The 25,511-nt window shown below is 39.1% G+C and overlaps 1 protein-coding gene across 2 annotated transcripts in view; it reads right to left on the bottom strand.

Moving 5' to 3' along the window:
- Positions 1-25,511, bottom strand: part of RYK (receptor like tyrosine kinase) — a 96,966-nt gene that overhangs the window by 45,103 nt on the left and 26,352 nt on the right. For both annotated transcript variants that reach the window (XM_087430552.1, XM_087430553.1), the window contains exons 2-6: positions 20,664-20,785; positions 10,236-10,335; positions 7,373-7,507; positions 4,921-4,974; positions 856-1,000 (exon numbers count right to left, since the gene is read on the bottom strand). In XM_087430552.1, coding sequence (XP_087286678.1) covers positions 856-1,000; positions 4,921-4,974; positions 7,373-7,507; positions 10,236-10,335; positions 20,664-20,785 — 556 coding nt within the window. The remainder of the gene's footprint in view (positions 1-855; positions 1,001-4,920; positions 4,975-7,372; positions 7,508-10,235; positions 10,336-20,663; positions 20,786-25,511) is intronic.

Below are 25,511 nucleotides of genomic sequence, written 5' to 3'. Positions count from 1 at the left end.
CTGTCTATCACTCCTTCTTTACCTGTCACCCTATCCTGGATATAATGTCCTCTTTGTCATCTCTGACTCGCCAGGCTGGGACAAACACCTTTTGTATTCCCACACTATAAAACACATATCACAATCATCAAATTTACAAACTTTTATAACTACGGGTTAATGTCAAAGATTAAATACTTGAAGCCATAAACGTATATCATTAATTTTTTTATTCCCAGCACTTATAATATCTAACCCAGTGTATCTTGAAGGCTACTTATTAGAAACATCCAGGAAGTTCTAAGAAAAATACTGATGCCCAAACACCACCCCAGACCAATTACATCAGAACCTCTGCAAGGTGGGACTCAAGTACTGATAAGTTTTAAAAGCTTACCCATGACTCTAATGTGCAACCAGGTTGAGAACCAATGGTTTAAATCATAGCAGATTCTCAACAGATGTGTACTAGATGGGTGGGTGGATGGATGGATGGATGGGTGGGTGGGTGGGTGGCTGGATGGATGGATGGATAATGATGGAGGGATAAACTAGGAGGAAGAAACAGGTCTATCTTAAAAAGGTACTAGGCATCTGGAATAGTTATGTTGAAGGGGATGGGGAAAAAATTGATATCCACTTCTTCCCCACGCACTAATAAACTGTAATTTCTGACATTACAAGTTAAAAAACCTAAAAACAGAGAAACACAATGGCAGTAATGACAACAGTAATTTTTCCCTTGGCTAGGCTTGATCATCCTTCCTCCTTCCCCTGTACCACTGTGCACCAGTGTGCATGGGTCTGGGTGTGGGCTCCCATGTAAATGCAATTAACTGCTTTTATTTTTTTACTTTCCCAAAATATGTACAATACCTGTCATCCAGTTCAATCCTTTTCATACTATGAAGGTGCAAAACAGCTAATATTATTGCTACAAGGAATATCACTGCACAGCAAACCCCCACACTGATATAAAACACACGCGTAGATGTGGTTGGAGCTGCATGTACAGGATCATCTGAAATAAAAATGAAAAGCACATTAAACTTTTTAGACAAATATCATCAATTGCTTTGTGATCCAATATACACAATGAGTATCCTGTTCTTTGTAAAAAAAGATTTTCTTTTCATGTGTCCATTCTTTGATAAGATAGTTACCAGTAGTATGTGGATGTAAGTTCAAGCAATTTTTAAAATATTTTTGTGGTACTTTAAAAAAAACCAAGTTTTAAATAGAACTTTTGGTTAACATGCATAAAAGTCATAAGTGTGGGCCAGCCCGGTGGTGCAGTGGTTAAGTTCGCATGCTCCACTTTGACGGCCTGGGGTTTGCAGGTTCAGATTGCGGGTGCGGACCTATGCACCGCTTGTCAAGCCATGCTGCGCCAGGCATCCCACATATAAAAAAAGTAGAGGAAGATGGGCACAAATGTTAGCCCAGGGCCAATCTTCCTCAGAAAAAAAAAAAAAAGTCATAAGTAGTATACTTATAATAAACCATCTTATAGCACTGCTGTCCAACAGAACTTTCTGCAGTGATGGAAATGTCCTATAGTGCGTTGTCTAATACAGTAGCCACTGAGGACCTGCAGCTATTAAGCACTTGAAATGTAGCTAGTACAACTGAGGAACTGAAGTTTTAATTTTATTTCATTTTAATTAATTTAAAGTTAACCAGCCACATGTGGATAGTATTTACCATCCTGGACAGTGCAGATCTACAGACCCTTCACGCGTCCTCAACAGTGATGCCTGGAGTGGAGAGATCGGATACCTTTGTCGCCAACAACCACTGACTCACAAGAGAAGGAATATACAACAAAGTGACCCACAAGTTTAAAAAAAATACACTTTTAATCTTTTTCTCTTTTGAGAGTAACAAATTATTTTGCTTATCTGTTTTTAAAGATAAAAGCAGGAAAACAAGACTCTACTCATGAAATAAAATAATGTTCAGCTTTATATTATTCAAAAAAGAAAGAAAGAAAGAAAGCCTCAGCAATAGGGGAAATAACTCAAAGACATAGAGACACACACACACAGAGGCAAACTGAGAAAGAGACACACAGAGACACAGATACATATGATATGAGCCAGCAGACCGGAAGACAAAGAAATAGAAGCAGAACTGGTGTGACCGGAGATTCAAGTAAGTTTTGATGATGAGCACTCACATCATAATTCTACTGAAGAAAACCTGAGGAATTTGGGTTTTATCCTAAATGAGATGGGAAATCACCGCAAGGTTTTAAGCAAAGGAATGACACACATTATCATTCTTCAAAAAAAAACAAAGACAACTGACTCTGCATACTGTGTAAAGAATGCTGTGGGGGGAGTAAGAGCAGGTTAGAGGGTTACTACAGTACCAAGAAAGAGAAAGCAGTGCCTTGGGCAAGAGTGTTACTGAAGAGAAGTTACTGGATTGGGAAGCAGAGTCAACAGACCTTGGTAATGGATTACACTGGGGTAGGAAGAAAAACAGGAATCAAAGCTTCGGCTTAAAGAATTAGGTGGATAATGGTACCTTTACAAAGATAAAAAAGAAGCAAGTTGGGGAGGAGAGAATCGAGAGTTTGGTTTCATCCAAGAGTACCTAGTACACACCTACATGGAGATATCAAGTTGACAGAAACACAAGTTTTTGGAGTTCTGGGGATAGATCAGGACAAAAGATAAAAGTTATAGCTTTCAAAAACTTGGAAATAAGATTGCTTTCTAAAATTTAAACCCTGAATCAACAAACAATAAATCAGAACAGATTAATGCAAAGAGAGCGAATGGCTTCTAGGTCAGCTAGACTTGACTACAGCCTGAATGAAGGCATGACTCTCCTCAAGAATACCACAGGCTGCTCAATCTTGGGAGAAGGGGAAAAGGAAGGTCCCAAAGGCTGATGTTGGCAGTACCCACCCAAGCACACTCCAGGGCAGAGAAAAGGACACCGCTCTGCTGGGCAGATCCCCCAAATGTACCCTGCTTGATTACCTCCCAGTTCCAGGCCTGTGTATGCACTGTTCCCTTTCCCTCATTTTGACATTTCACCTGCCACCACCTGGTCATCTTTCAGGTCTCCGATGAGATGTCACTTTCCTCAGGAAGCTGTCCCTCACACCCTCATAGGAGGTTACATGCCCCTCCTCAGGGTTCCCAAAGCACTTTGTGCTGGTCTTATACAGCTTGCCACACTATGCTGTTATCACTGCTTACTGCCTTGTCCATCTCATCTGCTACATTATAAGCCCTTGGGGGCAGGGTCTGTTTTGCTCACAGTTTAATTCTCTGCCTCAACCATACCACTTGGCACATCACAGACTCTAATAAATGTTGGATGGATGAATGGACAGACAGAAAGGGAGGGAAGGAGAGAGGGAGTGAGGAAGAGACAGAGACCAAGAACATGTAATAACCTATTCTCTTTGTGAGAAATAACACCCTACTAGCATAAAAGAAATGAGTAAAATCACTAGAATTTTAAAAGGAAACTTGGGAGCAGTGGTATTTTTTTAAATAGTTTTTCCTTCTTCTCAGAGATAAATCCAAATGAAATATTCTAAAAAAAGTAAACAATATCACATATTATTTTACCTTCAAAAAACGTCTACTTTGAGACATCTAATACTTTGTACCTTTTGAGGTGATGAAAAAGATAAAATAGGAAGCGCACACTACCATCTATGAACTATTCTTGCCAGAAGAGTTGGTTCTAAATCAAATCAAGTACGAAATCTAATTACCAGTTTATAGGAAAGAGAAAAACATGTTAAATGACACCACAAGGATGCAGATGTGGGAAAGTCTATGGGACAGATGACTCACTTTCTTCAACAAATAAGTGATATTAAAGGAAGGGGGAGTGGTTTCTGGTTAACATAAAATACATGTCAATCAAATATAGTGTGTGTAGGTTTCGATTGGATCCTAATTTGGGGGAGAAACTATAAAAAGACATTTTTGAGACAATCAGGTTAATTTGAACATGGACTAGCTATTAAATATTAAGGAATTATTGTTAATTTTGCTATATGTGATAAATTAAATACAAGTGAATAGGTGTTGGGTGATTGTGGGTTGTTTTTTTAATGGTCTTTTTAAAAAGAGATTCACACTGAAATATTTATGGGCAAAATGATCTTGGGATGTGCTTTCAAATACTCTACCCCTCTCCACCCACCTACCCAACTAAAAAAAGAGGAATGAATCAATGGAACAACACTGGCAAAATGCTGATCATTACTGAAGTAGGGTGATGACCACATGGGGGTTCATCAGAGCATTCTCTCAACTTTTGCATACTTGAACCCAACACCCCCAACAATTTTTTTTTTAAGTTTACTTCCAAGAAGAGAATCTAGGAACCTTTTAACATACTGCTATTAAAACTATCTCAGGAAGAGTAAGCCTCAACGACGTGTCCATGTCAGAAAAGGAAAAAAGAAGTCTAAGTTATACTCTCCAAACACAACCATCACCAAAAAACAAAAATCTACTCTGAGTTTCTGCTCTGTAGGTTTAAATAACATGGTCTCTTGAAACTTGTATTTTTATCTGGATGAAATTAGCTGAGGGTTAGGTCTAGACCACAAATCAAATTTTCTAACCTTCCACTAACTAGATGAAGATCTTACATGTATTTCATGCTCATACTTTAATTATGGCCATTCGAAATGATGTGATACAAATTCTTGCTTACAAAAGTTTTTTAGATCACTTGTTATGAAATATGTATGAATTTTACTTCACAAAATTTAATTCTAATAGTTTCATCTGACAACATACCAATCTACAAAACATCAGTGAAATAAATAGCATGGCGTCATCTTTTGACAAACTGGAAACTGCAAGGCCTCCAAGCTTCATGCAATGATGTTCATTTACAATCAACAATTATTCAGCCCTAATGATGGAGAAAGATAATACAGTAAATAACACTTACAAATAGTTCTGCTAGTGTTTTTGTCCAAGGCTGAAGTTTTTACTTCTTCAAGCTCTGAATTAAAAAGGAGATAAAAGATGCTTTAGAAATTCTTTCTTTTCCATGAAAATCTCTAAATACTGTAATTACATCTTATGAATTTTCTCTAACATAGTTTTGTGTTCTATCAGAATATCACCTGAGCTAAGTAACAAGGTATTTGTTGCAAGACAATAAATACTACATTATTTTTCTGATAATCATCACTATAATCATCAATCAATAGTCTATGCGAGCATCAGCCAAAGAGTGTTACTTACAGATGCTCAATGCAAAAGGGTTTCTGTGGTCAAGAAATTTGGGGAAAGCCACATACTATAACCTCTGTGGAGGTTCACAGTGCACATTAGCAGAGTGTAAAGGCTCTAAGGAGTTCCAGAGAAACAAAACTTGTCTGATTCAGTAATTCCCGCTGTCATATGATAAAGGAAACTTTTCTTGCCAGGAACATCCATTAACAATCAATATAGTACACCTATGTTTTCTGTTGCAGACAGTTTTTTAAATGTAGTAGGCTAGAAAACCAAACAAATAAATACACTGGGATCACATATTAAAGTAAGAATCATGACCGTGAACTAAATGATTGGGGTGGCCAGAATTATGACCACCAAATAAAAAGGGTGGTACTATATTAAACTTAAGTCTAAAACAGAATAGAAAATTACATCAACTGTTAATTTTCACGTACATATTAAAGAAAACGGAGAAGGTACGGGATCATTCTGAATATCAGCTGATCATCCACAGACCAGATCACACTAGGCCACCATTCTGCCTTCAAGCATTAACAGATGAAGCACCGTGGTGCAGTCAGCGTCCACCTCCTTAGGGATCAGGAACCAGGTGTTCTACACTCCTCACTGCCTGCTGTGTAAGCTCAGGTGGCCTCTCTGGGGCCCATATATCAATTATATAATGACCAGGTTGAACTAGAGTCTCTAAAGTCCACTTTGGCTTTAAAATTACATGAAAGTAGGTACATGACCGAACACACTACAACCGAAAAATGTATCAAAACACCAAAGCTAGGGGTCGGCCCCGTGGCTTAGCGGTTGGGTGCGCACACTCCGCTGCTTGGCGGCACGGGTTCGGATCCCGGGCGCGCACCGACACACTGCTTCTCCGGCCATGCTGAGGCCGCGTCCCACATACAGCAACTAGAAGGAAGTGCAGCTATGACACACAACTATCTACTGGGGCTTTGGGGGGAAAATAAATAAATAAATAAATAAAATCTTTAAAAAAACAAAACAAAACACAACACCAAAGCTAAATGGTGCTAATTTTTCTTTTCAAGAATGTCCATTCTAATGCAGTACAGTTTTTTTACTGGCATGTTTCTGAACATTAGCCATTATAACTCACTTGCTGACCTCAGGTCTTCTCACAACACTTAGCACTAACTCCAATCAGGAAATGTGTTAAGAGTTTAACAACAAAGATAAGCGCATGGGTTTGCATCCCAGCTGCACCACTCAGCTGTCTGACCTTAGCAAGCTGGTCAGATCCTAAGCCTCAGCTTCCTCTTCAGAGAATGGAGACAATGAGAGAGCCTACTGCCTGGGGTTACTGTAAGGATTAAATGAGATCAATGCATGTAATGCACTTGGAATATAGTAAGCACTCAATAAATTTAGAGGGTTTTTTTTTTTCCTACCTTAGATACTAATCAGCTCTACCTATGTGACCTTATAAATTCAGGTCACTTTACCTCTCTGCAACTTAAAGTAAGTGGGTGGGACTAGATAACCTTTAAGGAGAACTCTAAAATTCTTTGATCTATGACCTAGAATGCTGGAACTCTTTCCTATCCACTGTAATTTCCTGAATAACAGATTATTCAAAACCAAAAACTACTAACATTAAACCAAAAACGACTAACATTTTCTAAGTACCCACATATGATATTCTAAGCTTTCAGCTACATTCAATTAATCTTAAAAAAAAAAAAAAACAGGTTACTATGGCCATTTTACACATGAAAAAACTGAGACTTAGGTTAAGTAACTTGTCCAGCTTGTCTTTCTAACCCAGGTCTATGTGGCCCCAGGGCAATGCTTCCGCATAACAGTAACTTTATAAGGGAAACACAGTTAACACTCAGTTACTCAGGGGCCCCATCAGAATTACCTGATTTCTTTACCTCTTCAGCCACTTCAGTGCTATTTCACATTCCTAATGGAAAACATCCTAGCAATTCTGATAGAAGATTTTGAGAAAGCAGGGCCTGAGTAAGATTCCTGTCTACAAGCTATCTGGTGATAGAACCTAGAATTTCATGTTAAGCTCTCTTTTCTCATTTCCAATTATAATCAAGATTTGGTCACAAATCTGTAAAAAGATGACAAAATGTATTTTTGACCTTCTCACATCTATATAAAACATACATTTTGCTAGACAAATTCCTTACTTTTGTAGCACATTTTCCTTCGTTTAAAATTTAAGACTGTAAAGTTTTTTGAAGAATTTACTGTCAAGTTGAGCTGCATGAGTATCATAACCTCAGAATCTACTTTGCCAGTACAGGAAAGCTCGACCCGAAACACTGTTGGGAAAAAAAAGAAGAACAAATATTTTACTTTTCTAAAATTCAACATTAATGCCCATTAAATATTTTAGAATTATTTATTTGTATTGCAATAAATATGAAAATAATGTATTTACATAAAATCCTAAGCAGAAACTTTCAGAACTTATCTTCAGACTACACAGCTTTAGACATTATTTCATTCATTACAGATACAAAAGTTAGCATTAAAAAATAGGGCCAGCCCAGCGGCATAGCAGTTAAGTTCTTGTGCTCCGCTTGAGAGGCCTGGGGTTTGCAGGTTTGGATCCCGGGCATGGACCAACGCACCGCTTGTCAAGCCACACTGTGGTGGCATCCCACATAAAGTAGAGGAAGACGGGCATGGATGTTAGCCCAGGGCCAATCTTCCTCAGCAAAAGAGAGGAGGATTGGCAACAGATGTTAGCTCAGGGCTAATCTTCCTCAAAAAACAAAAACAAAAAATAAATAAATAAACCAAAACTAAATGAAGAGATCACTATTTTCAACTTCTCCTGACTTTTAACACACGCTTCGTCACATAAGCCCTCTTGCTATAACATAGTAAAGCTACAGAATCATAAGGCAGACCCTGCTATCTCACCAGTCACATTAGCAACAGTAAGAACAAAAATTACCTAATAAAAAGGGAAGACAATTCACCACCAAAATGCAATTATGCACGGCTCTTAATGAAGAGATTAAATATAAACCTGTAAATGAATCTGGTAAATTCTCAACTATGAATTAAAAAAAAAAACAGGAAACAACATGTGTTGGAGAGGATGTGGAGAGAAGGGAACTCTCATACACTGCTGGTGGGAGTGCAAACTGGTGCAGCCACTATGGAAAACAGTATGGAGATTCCTCAAAAAAGCAAGGATAGAACTGCCATATGATCCAGCTATTCCACTGCTGGGTATTTATCCAAAGAACTTGAAAACACCAATTTGCAAAGGTACGTGCACCCCTGTGTTCATTGCAGCGTTATTCACAATAGCCAAGACTTGGAAGCAACCTAAGTGCCCATCAAGGGACGAATGGATAAAGAAGAGGTGGTATATATACACAATGGAATACTACTCAGCCATAAGAAACGATGAAATCCAGCCATTTGTGACATCATGGATGGACATTGAGGGTATAATGCAAAGTGAAATAAGTCAGAGGGAGAAGGTCAAATACCGTATGATTTCCTTCATTAAGTAGTAGATAATAACAACAATAAACAAACACATAGGGACAGAGATTGGATTGGTGGTTACCAGAGGGGGAGGGGGGAGGGAGGAGGGTGAAAGGGATAATTCGGTACATGTGTGTGGTGATGGGTTATAATTAGTATTTGGGTGGTGAACATGATGTAATCTATGCAGAAATAGAAGTACAATGATGTACACCTGAAATTTTTACAATGTTATAAACCAATAAAAAAAAAAAAAAGTCTTCTAAACAGAAACTGGCTTTAATCAACTGCTATAGCAACAGGATAACAGACTTTGGTACACATCATTTTTTTTCAATCTTTCAGTTTAAGATTTTTCCACAAATTTAGAATAGATCATTCTACCATGTGTTTGAGCACATGAGAGACAAGGCATTTCTGAATTTCTCTACTGACCCATAATAATTAACCAGTATTCCTAGGCTTTCTAGCTTAGATTCATGTATGTCACTAATACCAGTGAATAAGACTTCTAGAAAAAGTTCCACAACACTGCTGTGCCTTTTACTTTCAAGTTTTAAAAATTTCCATTCTCTTAAAATCCCATCTTTCTAAGAACCTTTCTCTAAAGGCTGGCTCAAAAGTAGTTAAATCGGTGTAAATACAACACTTAAATCATTTACTCAGACATGTACTGAGCGCCTATCTTGTACCAGATGCTACACTACACACTAGGGATAGATAAATAAGAGAGCTGAAAAAGACAGCTCCTGCTCTCAGGGTGGCCATAGGCTAGCAGGGAGAAAAAGACAAAGATAATGTGATCAGTTCAAAAATAGTTAAATACAAGATACTATAGGGCAGGAGGAACAGAAGAAAGAGTTGACAATTGGAGGGAGAGAAGCAGGCAGGAAAAAGACTGCAGATTTTGAGTCTTGCAGAATATTTAGTATGAACAGAGTTCACAGCAGATTTTGAGTCTTGCAGAATATACAGTATGAATAGAGTTCACAAGCAGAAAAAAGGAAAAGACGCTCCTGAAGACAGAGACCAACACGTGCAAAGGGATGGCTATCAGAACTGTACGTGGTTTGGAACCGCCAGAACTGCTGGGACACTGGGGCGAGGGCAGTAATAAGGCCAGACAGGCAGGCAGAGGCAGATGGTAAACACAGCATGCTGGCTGGAGAGTCTGGAATGTACTCAGTCTGTGGGTAGTGCCACTGAGGGGCTTGATGTCACATGGTCAGATGTGAGTGTTCAATGATCATCTGGGCCACAGTGTGGGAGTTAATCGAAGAGGAACAAGACCAGACACAGGGACCCATATGGAGGCCAGTGCCAGCAATGCAGAAAAGGCCATAAGGAAGAGCTGACCAGACAGGTCTAGAGGGGATGGAAAAGAGGAGGTGTAAATAATCAATATTTACAAAAATCACCTTTCAAAGTACTTATACATCTTATGACTATCAAGATACACTACACATCAGTAGTTAAGCTATTCTTTTGGAATATGGGGGACACAGTTGAAAACAGTATGTTAACTCTGTCGTTGAGACTCACCTGATAAAGTGCGTGGAACTTCCCCCTGAGCAGAAATGTTGACCTGGGGCATGTCCATAGCCACAAAATTGTCTACTTGGAATCCCAGCTTATATTCAACCTATAAAATGGAGACATACACAAACTGGATCTGTGATAACAGAAAGGACCCTAACAGCTTGACTTCACTCATTAGCTCATTAACTAAGGAACGCATGAGGCTTTCCTACGTACAAATAATCGAGTTATAAAAAAAAAAATCCAAATTGTCAGAAACAGTCCTAGGAATTTTCAATTGGATAAAAATTTGACCCAGTAAGCCACACTCTATTTCATGTCCAGAACACTACCACCACTCTCCTGTGCAATCTGCCATCTAAGATTTAGAACTCTTGAGGACTACCTAGCCATTGAGAAAGAAGCCCTGGAGAGGCAGACTGAAGAGCCAAGGAGCTGAGATGTGTAATTTACAGACCAGGACTAGTCACCAATGTCTTCTCTGGTTGCTAAAAAGCCAAGCTCTGAGGGACTCCATGTGGCTGGTGGATTAAGGTCTGCTCTACAGACCCATTCACTCCATAAACAGATTCCAAGGCACAAATTTTTCACAGAATATCTAAGCCACATTCTCTAGTCCAGCTTTCATTATTAAGAAAGTTCATGTTTGGATGACCATCTAACCTCTGGATCTATTTCTCAAGTGGTTCAGAATCCAAAAGGGAAGAGAAGTGACTAAGATGTCCCTGGATCACCAATATTATCTATCAATACCTGGCCTACCTAGTGCGGCTTAATAGAACTAACCAGCATCAATAAATAAATAAATACAGCCTTGTTGCTAGAGAGACGTTCCTGAAGAAACAGTTCCAACTGCAAAGCAGTAGCTATAATTCAGAATGGCCGCCACCTTAAAGACCTTCAATGAGGCCTTATATTTCATGTTACTCTTTGTCCGGCCTATGGGGTCTTGAATAAAAATGGTACCCCTCTCCCACCCAAAGGGCAGCTCTGGTGGAGGGCTAGGATCGGTAGAAGCCAAGAAAGCTTTTCTTTCCTCTTTTTTCAGTGGGAGATATTCAAATGTGTTTATACACTAACAAAAAGTAGCCAATGAACTGGGAGATAATAAAGATGAAAGGGAACAGGGAAAGAGTATCATCCCAGACTATAATGGAAGGGATGGCCCTGGGCATGGCTGGAACATGGGGTGTTTACCCAGGGTAAGAAGGAGGGTCAACTCAATCCAATGAATTTAACCCCCGCTCTGGGTTTCTCCTTTCACACTCTACTTCAAAGTCCCTGAAGGCTGTAGGGGTATGCAAATATTAAACTACTGCTTTGCAGTTACAATAGGTTTACTAACAATTGTTAAACGCTGTATTTGGAAAGTGCCATGTTCACAACAAAGGAAATGTTCTTGCTGCTGCGCCTCAGTGCCTTAGTGGTACCTTGGCTAGGAAGTGTTCACTCTCACCTTTGCGCACCACAATACTGTCACTGCCACCAGGGGGTGCTAGAGAGCTACAGACCAGCAAGTTTGGGCCAAGACTGAGCAGGCTCTCCAGCAATACTCATTGAATAACAAGAGAATGCATTGACTATATCCCTATATTCACGCTGTCTCTAACAGGACAATACATGAAGGGCAAGGGCACAAAAGAAATTAATACAGTCAGCAAGAGCTGAATTGGAACCATGAGACCATGTGACTCGGGTAAATAATTAACTTTTCCAAGTTTCAGTTTTTGTAAAATGAGGGTAATACAACACATTATGAGGATCAAATAGGATAATTAATGCAACACACCTAACTGTCAGTCTGACACAAGTCCCCTCTGATAAACACAGACCCCAGTGGTATCAACAGTCATTTCAGAGTAGCTGCCCTATTGCCCCACTGCAGTTCCCATAGGCGCCAGCCTACTCCTGACCCCAGAGATTCTCACACAAGCCTTCCTATATGCTCTGCCAAGAACACTGCTGCAGCCCTTCTGTTTTGTCCTCCATCTTGGGAACTTCGCTATTCTCAACAGTCTCCCACAAATGTCTTCCCCACTTTCTCCCCCAGCCTGGCTTTCCTCAGAAGTCATCTCTTCCCCTGCCTGTCATTCAGTTCCTACAACACCCGACCCTCAGGGCCTAGAGAATAGGGTCAGCATTCTTTCAGTATCATTAGGTCGTTTCTAGACATCCCTTCCTTATGCAAAATCACCTACACTCTGAAGCTCACAAGTTCTACTCATAATGGTGATTTCTCATACCATCAACATTAATAACAGACACAGGACTTTGCAGAGGCGTTGGCCCTTGGCTCACTTTGTCTCCTGCCATCTTCCTGGTGGCTTCAATATTCAGTATTCCTACATACTAAAGAACTGCTCCATAACCAAAACCACTTCAAAAATCCCACTCTATCAAAGATCCCATCCCTACCTCTAATTCTACAAAATCAGTTCTTTGTCTCTACCACTCTGATTCAGCCAACAGTTATGAAGCACATTTATAGGCCAAGGGCTATGCTCAGAGCTGAGATACAATGACCAATTAAGTTATTTCCCTCCTCTCCAGCTCAGCCAGCGACCTGGTTTCACTTTCCCACAGCCTGTAGCCCAAAGAAGACAGTGTTACCGACACAGTCATATGAGCACCCTCAGCTGGTTCACTCCCTCCACACCCTTACAGGGCAGCCCAGCATCCTGACCTCACTCTACTCCTGCTGCCCAGCACTGCTGGAGGAAATCATATCCCAGGAGAGAAGGGTGCTCTTACACAATGAGGACCCCCAGGCTCAGGGCAGGCCCTTAATCCTGCTCAGCAATCCTTTCCTCACCGATCCCTCTCTCCCTAGTCTTCTCACCCCAAACCTCACAGGACTCCATGGCTTCACCACCTGCTGCCTTCCCCATCTCCTCACTCTTGGACAATGTTCTTGTCCCCTTCAGCTAGCACACAGGAACTCCCTTGCTGCCCTTCTTTCTAGCACCAGGCAGATCTGTTAGAGCACTCAACCTTTGCACTCTTGTCCCAAGGAAAGATCCATTCTCCTCTCCAAATGATAAGCCCTTCTCTCCTAGTACACTAGGTTCCAGCCCATGTCACCACCAATGAGATCTTGTATCATTAACTGTTCTCTCTCACTCTCCTATATCTTCAATCTCTCTCATATGTCCCATTACCTACTAGACATATCTACTGAATAATCTTACAGCTCTCAAATTTAACAGATTCAAAGCCAAACTTACTATATTTCTCCACACTTGCTGTCTCCTTTATTCTAGGTCTCACTATTGTAAGCAGTAGCACAGCTAACCAGGGACCAGAACCTCTAGGAAAGCATCACGGAGAGAACAGCAAATGAGGTCAAGGGCCTTAAGTGCAGTGCTGAGGGCAGGGGACAAGACCAGCATTCGAGTATCTCAGTGTGGCAAGCAAAAGAGAAAGGCAGGAGGGGCGGAAATGACCTCGTGAGTAGAGCTGGGTAGAGTGAGGGGCATGGGGAGAGGGAACGAAGGGGCTGAGTAAGAGGTCTGAGAAGGCCAAACCTTTGGCCAGAACAGCAGCCTGGAGGAATAAGCAGTATGAAAGTAGGGAAGCCTGCCCTTTGCTGGCTCCTTCTTTGAGGGACTATCTTAAACATGTGAGGCATTCAGAAGGCAGTTCTCTTCTCCCTCTGGAATCTTTAGTATATAAATTTTTAAATTGTAGTTTCTGGGGTCAGAGAAGAAATTGTCAATTATTAAAGTACAATTTTCTGCATCTTGACATGTATCAACATATACGGAATCTCAGTTGCCAATGATCCTTTGAAAAACAGATCTGTTGTAAAGCTAACATTCATAATCCATCAGAACAAAGGAAATTTGGACAGCAGTTGTTTTATCAGAAAAAAGAAAGGGCCAAAATAGTTCAGAAAAGAAACTAGAGAAAATATAAATATTTGAATAAGCTAAAAAATAAACATTTTTGGTAATCTTCCCTTACTTGGAAACAAATGGCAATTGCAAGTAGGCAGCGGATGAGTAAAGCCATTTCCTCCTGAAACACAGTACAGACTCAAAGTGAGTGCACTTGCCTACAGCCAAACAGCCTTTTAATTTCTCTGAAATGACCAGAAGTGCTGTCTTTCTCATAGAAACCCCACTCTGCAGGGGACACAGCAGGCTGGCCCCAGGGGCTCCTACAGGGACCTGGACAAGTTCCCTGCAGACCCTCCTGACAATGATGAAGAGTCGCTGAAACCAGAGAACGGCGATGGGATGGGGGTGAGTGAGGGGAGCATTCCACTACATTTTGGTGTATCTTCGCCTTTCAGTATCTAAATATCTACTGACACTTATCAGATGCAACTGCATGTTTTTTTCTGGATATTAGAGAATGTTCTGGAATACAGAGGAAACTAATTATTTCTTAAAACCACCCAGTAGTCTTTGATTTTTTTGAGTGTGTGGCTTTGTGAAAGAGAAGCAATACCAGAGGTCTCATCCTGTCTGGCAATGCAATTAACCAATGGTATTTACCGACCACTCACTAAGGCAGTGTGACACACACGTCAAGAGTAAGATACAGCTCCAGCCTCTGAGTAAACCACAGTGTGTTTGGCAAGACACAACAGAGTCATGGAAACACTGGAGAACACTATTAGCAAATGCTTTGATGTGTGAAAACTAATTTTAAAATATCTACAATGTGAACTGACATACAAAGGAGCCTGGAGATCTCTGGAAGCAAATATTTCATCTTCTGGCACAATCTCAAAAAGAAAGAACTGAGAGTTTCTGATAAAGTGTCAGAGCTTGGGAGCCATGGCCTCCTCCTTCTGAGTTCATGACTGCATCTCAAAGCCAACATGAGCAGTGAAGAACCCTTGGCCACGTTTCTCCTGACCCCTTGTGTGACTTTCCCATTTCAAATCATCTCTACCTCCTGGTTCCTCTGCCCCTACTACCACCTTAACCAAGTACCTTCCCAAATATGGGTCTTAGTGTCCTCTCATAGTAACTGATCAATAAACCAAAGGACAACCATATAATAATATATGATTCAGCCTTGTGAAGAAAAAAGGTCAACTTTACATATAATGACAGAGAATCTTTACCAGGATACATTGTTCAGTGCTCTGCAAACTGCAGAGAAGTATGCAGTATATTACTTGTTAAAATATAGACATATACACACACATAGAGAGGCTTATCCACACACAGACCATCTTTAGAAGGGAAAACAAGAATCAGTTAACAGTGGTTGCCAATGGAGGGGAAAATAGGCGGCTGGATTGCTTGGGGATGGTACTAGGAAGGTGTAGCAGACTTACTTTTCACTGTATACCGCCTTTGCCTTTTGAATTTTGTACCATGTGCATATACTGAATACTGGAAAGATTCGTTTTTAAAATACAACAAACTTCAATTAATCAACTGTGCTAAAATCACTGAAGAGATTATGACCTAAAACTGGAATTAGGAGCTGCAATGGCGAAAGCCTGCAACTAGTCTAATACACACGTATTCCTTAGTTTTTTTACGATAAAACATTTTAAGATATAAGATGATTACTTTCTTCTAAATTCTTATTATTGTTATAGATGAACCTTTAAATTAGTTTAGCTATATATTCGATCTATGAATTCCACTCATTTTTCCAAATTTACAGCTTTATTCAGAGTAAAGTACCTGAAAAATCCCACATGTACAACTAGTGTCAAGTGTACCCAGCCTATGTTTTCGCACTTCTAGAAACAGGAAATTCACTGCTCCTAAAGCAGCACTTTCCAACTTTGAAAAGCTCTAACTGCTCAGAAGTTCCCCGTCCGTTGGGCTGTGCCCTGTGGCTTCTACCCATGCATTTTCCTCTGCAGTCAGTTAAGAAGCACCTGTAACTAAGTACCAGGTGCCACACCAGCCACAGGGGACACGGAGAAAGACAAAAGGGGTTCCCACCCTTGAAGTGCTCAGCATCTAGGAGAGAGAGAGAAAAGAAAATCAACTACCATAATATTCTACGAGTATGACGAGGGCTATGCGGGAGGAAAGAGAAGGGCACCTGATACAGCTGAAGGGGAGGTGACAACAGGACTGAGTTTTATGAGCTAAACAGGAGTTAATGAGGTAAAGTATGGGGAAAGGGCATTTCTAGCAGAGCAAACAGCAGCAACGTAATAGAGCACAAGGCATCCAAGAAATTGCCAGACAGACAAAATGGCACTAAATGATTAGGGAGAGGACGCAGAAAAAAAAGACAGGGACGAGATCATGAAGGCTTCCTAAAGAATTAGAACTTTATTTTGGTGGCAACCGAGAGCCCTGAAGCAGCCTTGTGGGGGTGCAGTGAGAGGTCAATCCAGAGGCAGGGAGACCAGTTAGAAGACTATTTCCACATCTAGTTCAGAAACAATGAAGGCCCAATCTAAGGATGAGTCATTAGGTCCCAAGAGAGGTAGGAGATGAATTTAAGGTATAATTATGAGAGAGAATCAACTGGACTTGGAAGGTGTAGGAGAGGGAGTCTAGGATCCCTTCTAGGCTTCTGGCCTAGACATGTAAATAGATGGTGATGCCCTCCAACAAGTCAGGGAACTTCTGCCTTACCAGGAATATCATACCAGCAACAGCAGTCCAAATGTGCACTAATGATGGGATTTAATGCCTGCCACAGAAGTAGTTTAGAAATTATGCTCTAAGATAAGATAATTGTGAAGACCACGGAAGTAAAATAGAGCTATACCAAGCCTCCTCCTGATCCAACGCATACCCAGGCCAACAGTGCTTCCCACTCAAACATACACTGTATATTCATCTGAGCCCCCTCTTCTGTCTACTCTCCTGTACTCCAGCTTCCTCCTTGTGACAGGCTCCTAAAACTCCTCAGGCACCCACCACCAGCAATGTCAGACCCCTGAAACTCACTCCAAATAAAAACAACTAGTGTATACATATTTTTTAAAAGGAATGAGTAAGAGAAGGTTTAATTCTATTCAATTCTAACTGCCACATCCCACATTGCCTTTTTACTCACAAGTCACTACCCCATATACCGCCCAGGAAACATTCTCACGATATATCAGCGTTCTTTTTTTCTAAGTGGGTCCAGAAATAATCATGCCCTGTTCAAGGTCAGTAGAATACCTAAAATAGAATCTCTATTCCTTCATTAGATTTTTCACCATTTAAAAATATACGTAATATTTGTTTTTATAGTCATCAACATTAAAGGTATGAAAAGTAACAAAGGATTAATTATCAATTTTTTGGAGAATATAGGAAACTTCTCTGCCCTAAAGATGTTCACAGAAACACTGGATCTCAGAGTTGCAAAGAAACTTAAAATTCAAGACCAGCCACTCAACAAATGTGTGAATTTCTTCTACAACACTCCCACCAAATGGTTACCCAGTGCAGATCGGACCTCTTCCAAGGAGGGGGAACACACCACACTCTCCACGAGAGCCCTGGCTGAGAAGTGAAACTTAGTTATAAACACAGAAACAAAAACTGGTGGCTGAAAGGGTGATGAGGAATGGGATTTTTTTAATATAATTTCAAATTATCTCTTTTCAATTACTTATTCATTACAAAGGAGAAAACTTGACAATGGAGAAGGCTGGTGAACTGAGTGATCCCAGTTAACATCACCAGTAACGGGACAAGCTGACATCACGTGCACTGTGAAGGCAGCACTTCTGTGGTGTTACCGCCACAGAGATGGATCTAACCATGAGGAAACCTCAGACAACTCAAACTGAGGGAAATTCTACAAAATAACTGGCCTGTATGTTTCAAAATGTCAAGGGCAAGAAACACAAAGAAAGGCCACAGAAATGTTCCAGATTAATAGGGGACTAACAGGATGTCAACCAATTGCATGCATGATCCTGAATCAGGTGAAAAAAAGAGCTATAAAGAACATCATTGGAATAATTGATGCAATATGAGTACTGTAGATTAGATAATAGTATTGTATCAATGTTAAATTTCCTGATTTTGATCATTATACTTTGGTTATGTAAAGAATGCCCTTCCCTTGTTCTTAGAAAATATACATTGATGCGTTTGGGAGCAAAGGGACTTGATGCTTGTAATTCACTTTCACACAGTTCAAGGGAAAAAAAGTGTGTGAGCATGAGGGTGGGGAGAAGGAAAGAAAGAATGAATGATAAAGTAAGCTAATGGAACAAACCAGTAACAACTGATGAATCTGGGTAAAAGATATATGAGAATTCTTTGTACTATTCTTATAATTTTTCTTTACGTTTGAAATAATATCAAAATTAAAAGTTACTCCTCCCCAAATAATAACAAGGTCACACAATGTTATGTAAGAATACTGAAAAATATATTACCCCAGTTTCCTTGAAGAGTTCAGGTGCCTACTCATTGAAACTGACATAGCTCAGATTAAAATGCCTCAGGTGAATCTTCTCTAATTATTTATGCCATTTATTTTAGCACTTCAGCATATCCAGGTTACCATTTACTAAATCTTCTTAATTGTTTCACATGAATTTTCTCTCTTGATCTCTTTTTTTGTAATTTTCACCCTCAAGAGATCTAGCCACTCCAGAAGAGCACCTCCCCCATATTTGGATACCCCAAGGCAACAACATTGGACAGTCACGGTGCTCCAGATGGGAAGGCACGTATGCTTTACCCAGGATCCAAGCTAACTCTACTTTAATCACAATATTCCTGCAGCTATGTTTTAATGCATATATTTATATGTGTGTATAATGTTTCTGTAATGTATATGTAAGTATATATAATAATATGAATATATGCTTATTTATATATTCATTTTTACTTACCTGATTGGCAAACAAACATACTTAAAGTACTTAGTGTTAGGGAGTGAACTGAGGAAATAAGCACCCTTAGTCACTCTGTAAGGATTGTTGGTTCACTGATACCATCTTGGGAGACAGAAGGAAGAAATAACCTGGAAATGTCAAAATTTTAAAGATGCACTCTTCGACCCAGCCATTTCACTTCTTTACTATTTTACTATTCAGAAATAATGTCACAAGTGCACAAAAATTTCTGAACAAAGATGTTCTTAATGTACGTATGTATATATATGTATACATACAATATACATACACACATGTACACGTTCACACACACACATTTTTTCTGTGTTTCTATATTCATCAATAACAAAGGTAGAAACAGCAAAATAAGATGAACCACCAATTGTTCTCACCATTCCCTTACCACAGATTTTGCCTGCCAAATGAAGTGAAGGAACTATTTGTAATAGTGAAAGGAAGCATTGTTTCAAATAGTAAAATGTTGTTAAAAATCCACATGTCAATGAGGCACTTAACAAATAACCACACATGATACATCCATACAATAACATATTATAAACCCATGAAAGAGAATAGTTAAATCTGTAAGTAGAGAAATGGAAAGATGCCAAGATATAGCATAAGGTAGGGGGAAAAATACTGTATAACACGTGTCATAAAATCCCCGTTTTGTTTAAAAAGGAAAAAAAATGAGCCTTGAAGTATACCAAATTACACATAAACAATGATTACTTCTGGGTGTAGATCTACAAAGTCTTAACAGTTCTTAAAACAATTTTATAATATTTGAATTTTCCCAATAACCATTTTTGTTTTCTAAGTAGTTAAGAAAGATCTATATTAAAGTGGTCAAATTTAAACGACTTGCAACAAATATCAAGACAGACACCACTTTATAATACTTAAAAAAAAAAAAAACTCTACAATAGGTATTCTTATTTGTTTTTAGTAGCAAAACTGTTTTCATTTCCCAAATAAAATCCTACTCAAAAGGCTATATATATAGTTGATAAAAGAAACTGAAGCTGCTTGGGAGCAGTGGGCTCTACACCCAGCCTCCCACTCTTTGACCTATGAGAAAATTTAGCATGTTCGAGAAGCCCAGACAGAGCAAATGTGAAGAATACAGCAACAAGTAACCCAGTCAAGAGGTTCCTTACAGCTAAAGGAGCTTAGCTACAGCACACATGGGTGCCCAGGTCTGCTGCACCTTACTTTCACCGTTTCTCCATAAATGAGAGAACTATATCCATTATATTAAACATGTCTGAAACATCCATCTCATCAACCCCCACCCCCCCCCCCACTCAACCGCCTCACCATAACAGCACAGTCATTAGCAAGTCTAACTGTCCCCTCTTCAGGCTAGATCTGTATCCTTGTTTGAAAAGTCTGAAAGGACCCAAGTGTTCTCTCATAAACTAGTCACATAAACGATGGCTACCTTCATTTTAAAGGATTTGAGAAAATCTAGAGGAACAGGCTAAAGATCTAAAACATAAATCTGAAAGGACCCAATACTGCTACAGCCCACCACCCACTGACCCTTTTGTAAAGATGGCAGCCCACCCCTCAGATACAGCCCCTGCCTCAGCCTCTGGGCCTGAGTGGCCCCGTCTTGGCGTCTTTGTAGTCAACCCCTTTCTTACCTTGGACTTTGCATGCCAAGTGAAGTGCAGGAAATTTGTCTCACTGGGTACTAACAGGTTAAAGGAAAGAGCGTAGTGACTAATAAGGTCATTTCTCACATAATAAAGTTCTGCATCAAGACCTAGAAAAAAATAGAGAAAAAAGAATTACATAAAATACTCTAAAAATCATTAACCATTAGTATTTCAAATACTAATAACAGAGTAAAGATATTACTGATGAACAAATGTACATCACAAATGTCTCTCAAACACGCTGCCTTCAGGAAGGACACTGGGTTTCAGCATCACCAACAAAGATTAAGAAGAAACTGGGACTCAAAATAATTAACCAGTTATCCAGCTAGACAGAGGTGTGCTGTAGCCAGAATTCTGGTGGCCACTCTGTCTTCTGAGGGCCCATGGAACTCTTCTTCTGGACACAGTGCTTCTCAGAGTAACGCCTACAAACAAAAGCCCCTTCTCCCCCCAAAAGCTGATGGATTTAGGAAGAGCGATTGAAAATGGAAGGGAGAAAGGCACCCGGTGAACATGAGTGTGAGCCAAGGCCTCAAGCCCCCAGCCAGAAAGCACCTCTGCTTTCTCCGGCAGCGCAACGTCCTGGCCACTGGCAGCATTCACTCTGGCACACTCACACCAGCTGCCGCACAGACACATGTCCTGGTCCCTACCTAGACTACACGGCAAAGAACGCAAAATTCCTCCTCGTATTCTCAGGACAGTTCTCTGCACAAAGCAGATGCTCAGTAAACACTTGTTAAACAACAAGTTAGTACTGCATACAAAACAGAAATAACCGAGACGCCCAAGAAATGCTTGGAGAAGTAACTCCCAAATTTTACTCATTCCCATGCCACTTTCTCAACCAGGGCCATATCCAACCTCCAACACATATCATATTCTCCAATTCTGTCATATCCCTTCATCCTACCTATATTTAATATTTTTAAAATTGATTTAATTTTTAAAACAAAAACTTAAAAGGCAAAATTTAATCACTATCCTGAGTGGAAAATCAGTAATTATTGTGAAAAAAATACAAAGGAACCAAAAAAAATCAATTAAAAGGAAAACAAAACAATACTACTAAATTCTAGCTCAATACTGGTACTTACCAAGGCAGTGAGCTTAAGACTAGCTCACTGTTTACAAAAAGGCAGGAGAGAGGAATTAGCAAGTGTTTGAGGGAGGTAAAGAATCAAAGGCTTTCTCCATGATAATCCAAAAGAACTGAAAGAATAAAAGCAGAGAGCAACTTTCCCTCAATTGATTTACTGTATCTCAAATTGTATCCAGGTGTCCCTCTAGCAATGCACGACACGTGTCTAGCAATGCACAACACATATATTCCACAGGTTGGACGGAAAAAGGTACAGGGCCGACCACCTGAAATGTAAATTTCATGTTTACAGAGCCGAACCCACGGGTCTGAAATAGTCCAGACTGAGACCTCACACCTCCTAAGAATACAGACAGAGAAACAAATAACTCGGCTACAGGCATTTCTCCTGTAAAATTAGTTTTCTCATTTCTGAACTGAATCTAATACAATCATTAATTCAGAAAGGAGATTTGAGACTTACAGAGGGGAAAGCTGCTGCACTGGCTGGGCAGCGCTGCATTCTTTATCCCATACAGGTATCAAATGCGAAGGGAGAAAGTTAGAGGTCTTCTGATCAAGGCTCTCCCTGCTGGCAGGACAGGAAGAGCTAGCAAACATCTGGGGAGAGAGGACTGGAGACGCGGGGGAAAGGAGGAAAGGAGAAGAAAGAAGGTAAGAAGGTAGGAGAAAGGCAGGAGGGAAATGCAACAAGAAAGTTGGGTACTAAGAAAACATCAGCAACCACAATAACTGTAAATAGCTTAAATCTGCTTGTTTTAAAAAATGTCTGAGTCTACTCTAGTCTAGGTTGATGCTGCTTACAAGAGATACACCTAGAACAAAATTTTAAAATATATGCCAGGTCACAAAAAAAGGACAAAAACAAAGAAAGTAGATGAGGTGACACTGACCTGAGACAAATTAGAATTCAAGGTAAAAAGATTTTATATTAATAAATTCATTAATTAATATGAAGTTAATAAGAAAATTTTCATATTAATAAAAAACATAAGATGATATAGTAGTACAACTAACAAAAAACTTCAAATATAGAAAGCAAAAACTGATAGGAAAAAACATCAAGAAGAAACAGACAAATCCACAATCATAGTTTGAAACTAAATCCTCTCAGAAAACAAAAGATCAAAACAGATAAAAATTTAGTGTAGACATATGATTTGAACAATATAGTTACGGGACATGAAAACAAGGGGGAGTTAATCATGAATTAGACCATATATATTTTAAAAAAAAGGATTCTAACTAGAAATAACACAGACTACCTTCTCTGATCAAATATGGAAATTAACTACAGGATAAGGATAAAGTCAAAAGACGATTATTTAACAGGATTAATAAAACAGTTAAACCTTTTGTTAAGACTGATTTAAAAAAGAGAAAACACAAATTGTCAATATTAGGAATGAGGAGGGAACATTACTACAAATCCTATAGACATTAAAAAGATAGAATATTATGAACAACTTTATGACAATAAATTTAATAACTGAGATAAAACAGAAAAATCTTTGAAAAATACAATTTACCAAAACTGACACAAAGAAATTAAAAATCCAAATAATTAAAAACTTTCCCCCAAAGCTCCAGGCCCATATGAATTCTATTAAACATTTAAGAAAGCTATACTACCAATCTTACATAAACTCTTTCAGAAAATAGTCGAAGCAAACACTTCGTAACTCATTTTACAAGGCCAGTATCACACTGATATTAAAACCTGATGAAAACATCATAAGAAAAGAAAATTACAGACTGACATCCCTCCTGAACATAGACAGAAACATTCTCAACACTCTCCACAAAATATTAGCAACTGAATCCAGCAATATACAAAGAGGATAACATATCATGACCAAGTGTATAGAAAGGTTAACCTTTAAAAATCAATGTAATTCACCACATTAACAGAATAAAAGATAAAAACCCAGACCATCTCAATAGATGCAGAGAAAGCATTTGGTAAAATCCAAAGCCTTTTAATGATACAAACTGTCAGCAAAGTAGGAACAGACAGAAACTTTTTCAGTCCAGTAAAGAGCATCCTCAAAAATCCTACAGCTAACATCATACTCAATGTTGAACTATTAAATTCTTATTTCTCAGATCAGAAACAAGGCAAGGATGTCCACTTTTATCACTTCTATTCAAGCATGTACTTGAGGTCCAAGCCAATGTAAAAAGACAAGACAAAAAGCATAAAGGTTGGAAAGGACGAACTAGAACTCATTATTCACAGATGATGTGATTATGTGTATAGAAAACACTATGAAATCTCTAAAATACTACTAAAACCAATTTGTGAATTTAGCAAAGTCTCAGAACACAAGGCCAATATTAAAAAATCAATTGTAGAGGCCAGCCCAGTGGCGTAGTGGTTAAGTTCACGCATTCTGCTTTGGTGGCCCAGGGTTCACAGGTTTGGACCCTGGGCACAGACCTACACACCACTCATCAAGCCATGCTGTGGTGGCATCTCACATACAAAACAGAGGAAGGCTAGCACAGATGTCAGCTCAGGGACAATCTTCCTCACCAAAAAAAAAAAAAAAAAAAAAAAATCAATTGTATTTCTATATATTAGCAACAATTGGAAAATAAAATTTAAAAATCAATACCATGACATCAAAAAACACCAGTACCTAGAAATAAATCTAACTAAAGATATGTAAGACCTCTACACTGAAAACTACAAAATGTGGCTAAGGAAAAATAGAAATAAGTAAGTGGAGAGAAATATCATTCTCTGAGATGAGCCTCAATACTGTTAAGAGGTCAACTCTCTCAAACTGATCTATAGATTTAAAGTAATCCTAATCAAAATCCCAACAGACTTTTTGAAGAAATAAATTCATTCTAAAATGAAATTTAAATGCCAAAACAATCGTAAAAAAGAAAAAAACAATGTTGGAAGACACACACATTACCTAATATTACAACATAATGAAGAGCTATAGTAATCAAGACAGCGTGGTATTGGTGTAAGGATAGACATATCCATGGAATAGAACAGAATCCAACAATAAGCCCACAAATACAGGGCCAATGGAATGTCAATAAGGCAATTCAATTAAACTGATGCTAAAGCAACTGGATAAAGGTATAGAGGGAAAACATCTTGAGCCACCTCTGATAGCCTAGTGGTTAAAGTTCCGTGCTCTCCACTTCAATGGCCTGGATTCATTTCCCGGTCACCATACCACTCGTCTGTCAGTTGCCGTGCTGTGGCGGTGGCTCACACAGAAGAACTAGAAGGACTTACAACAAGGATACACAACCATGTTTGGGGCTTTAGGAAGGGGAAAAAAAAAAAAAAAAAAAAGAGAGATTGGCAACAGATGTTAGCTCAGCGTGAATCCTTCCCTGCAAAAAAAAAAAAAATCTTGACCCCATCACACATCACACAAAAACTGGTTTGAGATAGATTATAGATCTAAATGTAAAAGCTAAAACTATAAAGTTTATAAGAAAATGCAAGTGAATATCTTCACAACTTGGGGTAAGCAAAGATTTCTTGGACTGGTCACACAAAACAGGAACCAAAAGGGAAAAAAATCGATAAATTGGTTGTCATCAAAATTAAAAACTTCTGCTCCTCAAAAGACATTGTTAAAAAAATGAAATTCAAATCACAAACTGGGAGAAAATATTCACAACACATCTATCTAAAAAAGGACTTGTTTCTAGAATATATAAAGATCTCCTACAAACCAAAAATAAAGACAACC

Source organism: Ceratotherium simum, chromosome 5, assembly GCF_057802395.1.
Source record: "Ceratotherium simum simum isolate JZ-2026a chromosome 5, ASM5780239v1, whole genome shotgun sequence".
In the NCBI taxonomy this organism is placed as follows: domain Eukaryota; kingdom Metazoa; phylum Chordata; class Mammalia; order Perissodactyla; family Rhinocerotidae; genus Ceratotherium; species Ceratotherium simum.
This window is presented reverse-complemented; position numbering and strand designations above follow the sequence as displayed.